General features: G+C 36.2%; 1 protein-coding gene across 3 annotated transcripts in view; it reads right to left on the minus strand.

The window, feature by feature from the left end:
- The window catches only part of LOC149808441 (lysosomal proton-coupled steroid conjugate and bile acid symporter SLC46A3-like), a 34,473-nt gene extending 23,659 nt beyond the window's left edge, over positions 1–10,814 (minus strand). For 2 of the 3 annotated variants that reach the window (XM_089977290.1, XM_089977277.1), the window contains exons 1-3: positions 10,476–10,814; positions 4,921–6,053; positions 4,196–4,279 (exon numbers count right to left, since the gene is read on the minus strand). In XM_089977290.1, coding sequence (XP_089833416.1) covers positions 4,196–4,279; positions 4,921–6,034 — 1,198 coding nt within the window. In that variant the 5' untranslated portion in view covers positions 6,035–6,053; positions 10,476–10,814. Of the gene's footprint in view, positions 1–4,195; positions 4,280–4,920; positions 6,054–8,014; positions 8,383–10,475 lie in introns of those variants that run through there. The other variant, XM_089977281.1, reaches the window with a different exon arrangement.
- Between the last annotated feature and the right edge of the window lie 974 nt (positions 10,815–11,788).

Raw genomic sequence — 11,788 nt, forward strand, 5'->3', positions numbered from 1 at the left:
AGACATCCAAACTAATCAGCAAAACACCTACAAGCACAACAGGGGTGGAATGGGAGAGTATATTATACACAATTAATGACTATCCAACATGACACGAGCAAACTCAACAATGAAGGGATGGCGATTATATCATGGTCACACACACACACACACACGAAGGAGGTGGTCTCTTATACCTACTTAGTGACTATCCAACAAAGCACGTACAAAAATGAAAGTGGCTGTAATGTCACTCACACTAATGTACATTTGCAATCCAACACACACATACAAACAAAGATGCAAGATGACTAGGATGTGAATAATTTCTTCTACACAAACGCACATACAGACAGTACAAAACAGAAGTTTTTGGCAATGTTCATTTGTATTCTGTTTCTAGAATACCGACAGGGAGGCTGGTCAGAACACCTGGCTTTGCCTTAAGAAGGTCTTTTATGTGTTCATCAAGTTTATTAACACCGTCCATACCACTTTAATATTTTTTCAAACATCTGATTAAGGGTTCATACTCCAGAACTCTCTTCAAGCAACTTTGTCTTTTTTCATAGATTGTTCCAGCCTATGTCGTTGTGTCCGCGATGCTACTGATACGCCACTTTGACTTGACTGGATATTCTAGATGGAACATCACAATGGAAATTTTGTGGAAGAATCCAGTCTTTATCACAGCCTAATTCATTGAGAACGGATGACACGACTGATGGAGAACGGCTCATTATATAGGAAGGCTAGGAATTCATACGAGCTTGGGCATGTTGCCAATTGTAGAGCTCCTCGTTTTAGACCCAGAAGTCAGCGCGCTTCTTAGCGCTGGCTAAGAATATATACAGGCTTTGGCATGTTGAATATCGTGGAACTCTTTATTTTAGACCAAGCCTGTCGAAGCACTTTTTACATAATCCGTGCGTTGATTATTTTGTCTCCAAGAATATGAATGCAGTACGACGTGATTTAATGGAAGCACAAAGTATCCTTTCTATTATTATCCAGGATGTACATTGACATATCCGATGGTGGATCGAGAAAATCCCAAACAAGCGTTACTCAGGATTGATGAATACACAGTACGTATACATTCCCACGAAACCCCTCGTCCTATATTAAAGATGAATTTTTCATGGATCCTAACAAGTTAAAACACATGTAATCCACATAGATGATACTGATCGACGAGGAACTCGTTGAGTCGTTATAAAGTTTCTGAATTAGAATAGGTCTTATTGATAACTATCGATTGAAGACAATGTCATAGATTTTATGACAAAAAAATCATCCACTCCGTTCAATAACGTGAGACCACAATGACCCAATTTGTTAGTGTGTGGACACCATTTTATGCATTCCTTCATTAACAAAGACTTTGAAAAATGTATCGATTTGTTCTGGAATTTTCCTAGAAACGACATAAATAAAATTTTGATTTCGTGTTATTATATCTTAACATTAACTCAACGACGTAGTTAAAGGGATGACAAGACGAGACTGCCCAGAGACACCAGAACTTCAAACTTACCGAAATTGTCAACACTGTAAATAAGTTCAGGTTTTAAATTGTTTTGTTGGGTATAGTACCGTAAATGAAGACGAGGTGTCTTCCGAATTCCATAGTCATTTATTGTTAATAATTTATTCTGCAAGGTTTTCAAAATTATCCATCTTAAAAACAGTTAGTATTTTATTGATGACGTTTTCATTCTTTCATTCTCACTTTCGATAGATTTTGATTTTCTGTGTGTTGTTTTCATTCACGTCAGCGTGTTTGGTGAGGAATGGTTTTCTTCACGAGCGCATACCGAATCTAAGTATGTCCGTTGGTCAGTCTTGCCATTAATCAGCCGGCATTACATTGTACATGTCTCTGTTCAGTTGATTTTCAAAAGGGTGAAGTACCCCATCGACTGGATTGAACAACTACTGCTGCCGAGCAATCAAAGATTAGTAAGAGGAGAAGAGTTCCAATTCTGAATGATAGTGATTAACCTTATAAAGGATTGATGGAAGAAGAGAGGAAAGAGAAAAGGAATTAGAAGCAGAGACACTAATACAATCTATAGTCCAGGAAAAGGACTGAGAAATAGGGGTCCACAAGCTTTCTTTTAGGCATCTGGTCTATCCTGTGAAAACAAATTGAATGTACAATATGCTGAGCCGGATAGGTGCAACCACTAACTTTCCTTTAAAAAGTTCCTTCTCGGAGCCATTTAAGCCCAATATTAAAGAAACAAAATATAAATCGGCATTGTCAAAATCTATTAAGTGTTGTATGCGTTCTTATGTTCAAGTGTCTTTGTATCTCTTTCTTGTCTAATGAAAAACAAAAATGCTTCTTCTAACTCCCCACCTTGTTTATGTGTGTGTTGGTTTTTCTATAGGCGCGTGTTTAAATGTCTCTAACTCCAATCCTTTAGTGTTGGATTTAAGGAGATGTGTGTAAGCGACCATCACAAACTCTCCGACCTCTCCAAGGTTTCTGCATGTATTTGTTCTGTTGTTTACTCATCAAGTGTGTTACCACCTCCTCTGTTGATGTTTAACTGTGTGGAGTTGGGCATTCAGGGTGTGCATTGGTCAATCACAACGTCTTTTGGTCTGTACAAGTAGGTGTTAGTAGTTAGGGGTATACTGTTTCTCGTTTAAAATGAACCTCTCTCTCTCTCTCTCTCTCTCTCTCTCTCTCTGTTTTTGGTAAAGATAAATGTTAATTATCCTAAGCATCACTTTCACTTTATTCCCTTTCATATGAGTTTGTATGTGCATTGGTACTGGATAGCCATTAGGTGTTGATCAGACCGGGTCAGTGAATGTGTGGTGCAGTTGGTCTTAATGATCCTAAACGTATCACATCATCATACATCCTTTCTTACGCATTAATGTATTAGAATGGTAATTAGTGATGGTAAGTTTATGTTGGCTTTGATTAGCGAGGTTGTCTGTTGATGAGTCCGGGTCAGTGACGAGATATATTATAAGTTATTTGTTTGCCATTAGGTAAGCCATCTCCATGTTCAATTTTCATAGACCCTAATAGCTCCATAGTGTTAAATTTCCATAAGGCTCCATTCCGCTCTACTAATATTAATTACCATGGACTCCATGCTATCCAGCTATCCAAGCCTAATGTTATATTACCCAACAGGCCATACCTTCCCACCAGACTACATACCGTCCTCTATATATACTGATAGTAAATCAGTTTTCTGCGAGATCCATGGACACTTGTTGCTTTAGATGCCAATTTTTGCACAATATATTAATAAGTTTCCTGCATATAGTTCGTTGGTTCTCAGTTCACCACATTCAGTTCTATAAATCAAAGTTAAATCTTCGTCATTGAAGTCTGCATTTCGCTGAAAAATGAGATGCAAATAAAACCAACGAGCCCCTTTCCTTTTTATCCCCCATTCTCCATTCTGTTTCTTTTGTAGACAACTGTTGTGCCATATCAAGCTACATTCTATCACTTTTAAAACTACTTTGTAATCAATCCATTCAAACGAACCTTCAGTTACTTTAGATCACAAGGTTACTCTGAAGGTTGAGACCATCTTTACCGTCCCAGTGCTTTTGAAGGCATCAAAACCAGGGAAACCTTGGTTGAAATTCAGTCATACTGGCTATGGATATAAAAAATGTAAAGAGATGATTCTCTGGCTTTTATATCTTTAAACCCCGGTCCAAATTTGTTGTCTGTCTTTAAACATGTGACTTTAATCCGACAGGCTTTTGGCTTTAAATGGGAAATGAATCCCCCTCCCTATCCAAGTATTTATTGCTATGTATGAGGAGGATTCTTTAAAATATTAGACAAAAGCTGAAGGACTGAAGTTCCTATCTTCATGTTACCTTCCCAACCTGTTTTGGGAAGTCTGGACAATACGTTCTATTTCTCTCGAATAGGACATTAGGCAAAACTGGCATTATCTTTTAAAACTATAGCTCATACAGGCTTGGCAAAATTGGTTCCGCCTTATGATGTTTAAATAGTCAGGCAGTCAGTGCTTTCAGCATTTTGAATTGTAAGTGATTTTGCATCTAAAGGAAACAATCAAAGCATATTAAGACAGCTTATACAAACAATAAAAACTAGTATACGAATACATGTAAGGTGTCTGCACATTAAATATAGAAAGTCCGATCTATCCTAATTCCAAAATTAATTTTTTTCGTGTATTTCTTTGCAAAGGCTTTGTACCTTGTTTGTCGGGCGGAGTCAGACAGGACATGATACTTCTAATGACAGGGATTATCATGTCACCTCCAATATTAACCACATTCACTGAAAAATAATTGCAAGTTAGTCACAGTCTAACATGTTGTTTTAATATCTAAAACTAAATGCATGGTAATATTATTTTCAACACTTCTTATCTATATGGAAATACAAGTACTGTTTAAAGATAGAGTATAAAACATTGATCTTCTCCTCCTCCTTTAATACAATGCAACAATTTAGTGCCGCAGGGTGTAATACCAACAAAAGACCATTGCTTAGAACTGTTAACTAGCTGTCCATTCGCTTTTAGAATAAAGTCTAAGGGTCAGAAATATCAGCGTAAGACTCAACAGTTGCAGCTTTAGTTCTGTAACTCTTACTTTCGCTAGTGTGCTGAAGCTTTTGCTGAGCATTTTCCAATGGCTAGCACTTCCCTTGTTTTTGAGGTCTCTTCGATAAATCAGCAAGGTATAACATTGACTTGGGTGCATTTTCTTTCACATTTTAGAGTCGAGATAACATAATTTGTAAAACACTTTTCGAGTATTCAAACAATATTTTTCACCCAAGCCAAATATATTTTAAAAGTCATGGCTTGGACTGTGGAGGGAAATCTACTTCAGATATAAATATTTAACCTCTACAGCACTCTTTAAATAATTCTAGACTTGAGAAAAATTATCACTCAAGATAAAAGTTGTTACCTAGATAGAGTGTAATATCCGTTGATGCCAGTCCCTCCATAGCGTAGGCTGATGCACTACAAACGGTACCGATAATGCCAATGAAAGTATCAGCGAAACATCTCTGGAGCAATTTGATTGAGAACATACCTATTACCTGCTGTCCTAACATTCGCAATGCTGTATACCAACCAATTTGAACAGGAGACCAGCAAAATGGTGACCCTAACTGGTAAAGTGGTTCAATTGCAAAACTTCCGCTATTACTTATTGTACTTACGAAAAATATTATGATAGATACAATGTAAATCCATCTTTTCCCAGCATTTTTAGGATCAATGTACAGTCCTATTGCGTCTTTGACGGTCTGTAATTTAGACTTGCGTTGCATAGGCTTGTCTTTGAATGTCTCCGGTAGAATAAAAACTATCGTGATTGAAAGGAGATAAGCTCCAGCTGCCATCACTGATGGCCAGAAGTACCCCGTCCATTCAATTACATATCCGGAACCAAATCCAGTGAATGCCGAGCCTAAACCCAGTGCAATTTCTATCAGCACGATACCAAAAGTCCTCTCTTTACCGCTACTTGTAATGTCTGCTGAATAAATAAATGCTGCTTGTACCATGGTTGAAGTTGACCCCGTCATGCCGTCTATTGCATAGGGAATAATATAATAAATTAGATTCAAATCAAAGTGCATAAAAACTGCAACTATGGTTGTTCGAAACAAGCTTCCGAGGCAAGAGACATAGAATAAAAACTTCCTACCAAATCTGTCGGTATATGAACCCAAAACCAGATTAGAAAATATTGCGATGATGTTTCCAGCAAGTGGAATCAGTATCTGCCACTCTGCTGATTTTTCCTGAATTTCCGTTTGTAATCGATACTGTTGACTGCTTTTATTTACGTCGCAGGTTGACAAATTATCATAGACAGTTACATTAAGATATTGGCTTCTTTGTATCTTCTTATGGATAAACTGCGAGAAATCAGTGAATGCCAAGATATAACCAGATATATACAAGAATCCAATGGGACCCACCAACCAATGTTTCCAAGTTCTTTTTACGGCTGCCGGTTCATAGTATTCCTGGATATTTTCATCTCGTGATAAGCCTTTAGATGCCATTTTGTAGGTTAGGATAAATCTGTTAACGAAAAAAATATATCATCTCTGATGGGGCATTCACTGTAACGTAACTAATTCGATATAAGTCTCATCAACAAAATGTAACATGAGCGTATGTATGTATGTATGTATGTATGATGGGTTGACATACATACATACATGCATGCATTTTTATGGTCTATCTGCGTGATCACTTTTAGTAGTTAACACAAATTTCATAGCCAGAAAATACATACTACCATTTTTGTAGATTTGAACAAATCTCATTGTTCTTAACAATCTATATAAACTCTTCCAATCTGTGGTTGATTACATATATATATATATATATATATATATATATATATATATATATATATATATATATATATATATATATATATGTGTGTGTGTGTGTGTGTGTGTGTGTGTGTGTGTGTGATGCAGTCGTCGTCTACATTTAACCTTCGACCCGTTTCATAAGTGTCCGCATCGGTCTGAGGCTGTGAGTAATAGTTCCGTCGGAACTACATCACTTACGTCACCAGGGAAAAATCATTTTTCTATTTAATTAGCTCGTTAGATCCGCTCCTCGGTGGACTTTGTTCTCCATAAATTATGAATTTACTTATTTTTGTTCCTATTATATATGGCGGTTCATGATACGCAAAACCAAGATGATACCAGCTGCAATGCTTATTTTAATTTTGGATGGCGGAGGCTATTTCATCTCATATCATTGTATCGTGATCTTCAAAAGACAATGTGGTGCTTCGAAGTCATATGTGTGTGTGTGTGTGTGTGTGTGTGGTGCTTCGAAGTCATATTTTGTGTGTGTGTGTGTGTGTGGTGCTTCCAAGTCATATTTTGATGTGTGTGTGTGTGTGTGTGTGTGTGTGTGGTGCTTCGAAGTCATATTTTTAAACAACGCCTCTTGCTAGAAGCGACCATATAACTTGCACTTTGAGATTCAAAGCTATAAGTACAGACCAACGAACAAAGTTACTAACAATGTATGAATTTCCCTTTACAAAAGAAGAAAGTCATGTCCCATCGGGACATCGAGACTTAAATATAATAATAAGGCTCATGTATACACATTTCTTTAAAAAAATTGTCACCTCTCTGAGATTTTAAATCTGTTGTAGCACTTATTTTAGTAAGATTCAAATCATTTTTCACTCAGAACCAGTTGTATCAAAATAGTTTCTTATTCTTCACTCTGTGCAGTAAATTTTAAACCAGTATTGAGAAATATTAGTACGTAATGATAAGATAATTGTGATTTCAAACTACATAAAATACTACATTATTATCTTGTACTGAATAAAAACGTTACAGTGTTGCATACTCGATCATACTGAGGTTTGCCATAGCTCCGATCTATAGACAGAGAAACGTGAATGAAACTATCTCGCATGACTTCTTTCGTTATTGTCAGACAAGTAGCAAGTACTAAATGGAATATAAAACATTTATTTAACTGTAAAAATCATGGTAGAATAAACAAAGTTTCAGTTTTATTTTTAATGATATTATACAACAATAGGAATCCTTAGTAAAATATATAATGTTATCGTATCCCACTACTGGATTTAGAAAACGAAACGATTTGTTGAGTTATACCTATACCATCCCCGTATCTTATCTATTCTCTCTCTCTCTCTCTCTCTCTCTCTCTCTCTCAGAGTGACACATTCCGGGAATTTTACGACGCTGTAGTGGATTTAGGTTTCGATTGAAAGCAACCTTTCTGGTAAATGAAGGTATGTACCAAAATCAACAGATTATCGGCAAATCAGTTATATTTGTTTGGGTATTGTCTGACATTTAGTTTCATCTAACACCTCAACCTGGTGATAGTTCAGGTCGTTTGTAGTTAGCAGCAGTGTTTGGGACAATTATTTAACAGCGACAATACTCGGAGAACATGCTGACTTTGGTGTACTAGGTATGTGTGTATGAAATCAGTTCTGATTGCGAATACATTAAATAAATTACCTCGAATGGACAGTTTAATCAGATTTCCCGCAATGCATCATTTCCCATGACGTAGATTCTTGGCCCTAACTAAGCAAGCACACTTAGTCCGAGGGGCGTGGGGCTCCAGTAGGAACAGGAAAGCAGCAACTGTGGTTCACATATGTACTAATTTTGACTGCTTTGAAATAACATATCTGCTCTCAGTAGGTATAAAAATGTCATTACAGTCATAATCAAATTTCACCAGTGAATGTTGTGACAGGTCGGCCTGGTGTCATTATTATAACATGACTAGGTCTTACACGATGCTACATGTATGTAGCATGATACTACGGTACTAGACGTTATTATAAACTGCCACACTGCAGACATAGTAGGGATATGATTAAAACTGTGAAAACTATGATAACAATCTAAATCACGCACACACACACACACACACACACACACACACACACACAGGATGATTATCATAAATTTAAAATATGGTATCTGGTAATTAGTTCATTCCTTGGATAATACTTTATCTATTTTGATCTTCATCCTCAATTGCCTCTATACAATACTTTGGATACAGTATATAAGCCATAATGTTGTTTTACGGAATAAGTACTCTGTGATGATGAGTATACAATACTTTGGATACAGTATATAGTTCGTAAAGTTGTTTTAAGGAATAAGTACTCTGTGATGATGTGTATACAATACTTTGGAAACAGTATATAAGTCGTAAAGTTGTTTTACGGAATAAGTACTATGTGATGATGAGTATACCATACTTTGGATACAGTATATAAGTCGTTAAGCTGTTTTACGGAATAAGTGCTCTGTGATGATGTGTATACAATACTTTGGATGCAGTATATAGGTCAAAAAGTTGTTTTACGGAATAAGTATTCTGTGATGATGAGTATACAATACTTTGGATACAGTATATAAGTCGTTAAGCTGTTTTACGGAATAAGTACTCTGTGATGATGATTAACGAACAGTTTTCAGTAATTGAAATAGCCTCTCAAGGATCACACAGCATTCAAGCTTCTTGATGAAACTGAGGTTTGTAAAATAGGGCAAGGATAAGTAAGAAAATATATTTTTCTAGAGAGAAATTCAAACTATTGGCGAATAAAAAGGTTGGGACTACATTTCTAAGTACACATTTTAAACTTAATTACACATAAATTGTAGACTATCACAATAAAATAATAAAAGATTTTACTTTTTCTTCACTGATTGACTTCGGGAGTCATTCAGTTCATAAAGTGTCTTAAATAATTTTGAATGGTTTGATTTTAGTAATAATATTTAAATTTCTAGGCAACTTACTGGGCGCTTTTTCATTCAGATTCCTGTGCTGTGTATCGCATATGGTAGTAATTCGATGGTGAAAGAGTACGAACCCAATGGTTAAGTGTGATACAGGTAGACGAATATTGACCATGGAACATAAATGGCACATGCCTCCCCATTTTTATGTAAAACAAAATAACCCGCGTGAATTATATTAGAAGGGAAGGAGTGATGTGGAAAAACGGTCTTTTTCTTCTTACGAGTGAGCCCAATCCACATCTGGTACATACTAAGAATTTGCTTACTTGTGTGTAATAAATTCCAGGAAGGGTAATTGAAGAGACAAGTTATTTCAACTGGTACTGAGTGTGCACAGAAATAAACGAAAGCGTCTGACGGATTGGTACCAATTTACGAGCGGTTAATCGAGCAAGGGTATAAGCGGAATCGTCACCATAGATACAAAAGGACGCTGGCACGCCAGTTACCTTAGTATCGGCTGTGAGTTCGTATCCAATCTATTTAACTATTGGTTTCGTCAAGGTATGACCAGATTACGCCACTACTTGCTCGGTGTTGTTGCTTAAAAATTAATATATGTAGTAGTCGGTACCAGGTTTGCTATTGATGTAATTTTGGGTAACCATGCAAAAATCTTGTTGATGTAATACTTCAACGGGCAATTATTTTTAACCTTATTTTCTTATATCTGTCCGTCTCTTTATCTAGCATTTAATGATGTAATTTTATTGAGAAATAAAACTGTTTAAACTTTTGCATTTGTTTCGTTTTTACTGTAAGAAATGTTTCTCTTATTACACAATCAAAATGATTGATTTTGAAAGTAAATATTATCAAAATGGTTTTGATCTGTTGGTACAAATAATAGTTATTGGTTTGTATTATAAGCAGGTCCATAAACAAATGAATAAATACGCTTGAGGACAGAATAATAAAGAACTATGCTGATATCAAGATATATTCTTTGCGACAATAAAATGTACACATGATAGTTACAAACTGACCGAATGAATCTGAAATTTTTTAAATATTGACAAATATTGCATTAAACAAAAAGAAAAAAAGAGATATTAAAACACAACATTGTTGGCTATCAGAAATTGTATCACTTGAATGTGTACGTGATTGCACCTAAGGGATGGGGTGGGTGGGAGTATAGCTTATTTACCTCTCATCACATGGATTGTAGATGCCTTTCTATTTTCGTCTCTGCTAGGCTTCTATTTGTTTGTTATGCAGCTTTTTACTCATTCCATAGCTCTGAGACATGAACTGTTTTGCAGAAAAAGCCGTTTTGTCCTATAATTTGCAATGATTCCGTAACTGAGGAGGCATCAATGAAACATTCCGATTTGTTCATGCTTTCATCTGACCCACATATATTAAACATGTATATGATATGATTCATGCATGCTCACGATTTCGAGTCACAGGACTGTAATGGACTCATATGATTTGTGTATCTTCTAGCCTTGTGATCAACAACTTACACGTCAGACCAGCTTTAGGTCAGTACAGACAATACTTAAATACCTATACAAGACTCCAAATCATTAAATGTGTATACATGTATGTGTATATATGTATGTGGTTTCAGTGATTTGACTGGTGATTAAGATATTTTGTTGCTGCAGGCAAATTATGTAAATGTAGCCACGCACTTCAGTTCCATATCAATGTATTCATGTTAGTAGTAAATGGGGCCACATTAGGGACAATGGAAATTTAACATGGAGAAAAACGCTGGGCCACTTTAGGGACAATGGGAATTTAACATAGAGTTTGGGTTTGTCTAGGGACAAGGGAAATTAACATGAGGAATAGAGTTTGGGCTTGTCTAGGGACAAGGGGAATGGAACAGGGGACTATAGTGTGGGTCTGTCTAGGGACAATGGGAATTTAACATGGGGAATAGATCGTGGGACTGTCTAGGGACAATGGGAAATTTAACATGGGGAATAGATCGTGGGACTGTCTAGGGACAATGGGAAATTTAACATTACGGAAACCCCTGGGGGATATAGCCTCAAGGGAATTTAACATATGGAAATTGAACATGGTGGATCTGAACATGGTGGATCTGTATAGCGTCAAGGGGAATTGAACATGGTGGGACTATCTAGGGACAATGATGGTAGAGGGTCAAACACAACAGAGACAGAAACATACATACACTAGTACAAGCGTGGGATTTATATATAAAGCATTACGAAGACCTGAAATCTTGCTGGGGTGTTCAAAAATTTGCATAATTGTAATGATGCTATAAATAGCTATAATCAAGGAAATGCTCAACGACAAAATGGATGTGACTAAAAGTAACGTTAAAATGAGGAAATTGTCCCAGAATTTAAAGGAAAATAAACATATCCCCGAAAATTAAGTTACAATGGTTTAGACTAAAATGGATAAAATTAGTAACTACTTACAATATCAACTTCTGTGACGATCGTGAATAAATACCTATGTATCTATAATCAG

The sequence above is a fragment of the Sinohyriopsis cumingii genome, chromosome 1 (genome assembly GCF_028554795.1).
Source record: "Sinohyriopsis cumingii isolate HCF-2022 chromosome 1, ASM2855479v2, whole genome shotgun sequence".
Lineage (NCBI taxonomy): Eukaryota > Metazoa > Mollusca > Bivalvia > Unionida > Unionidae > Sinohyriopsis > Sinohyriopsis cumingii.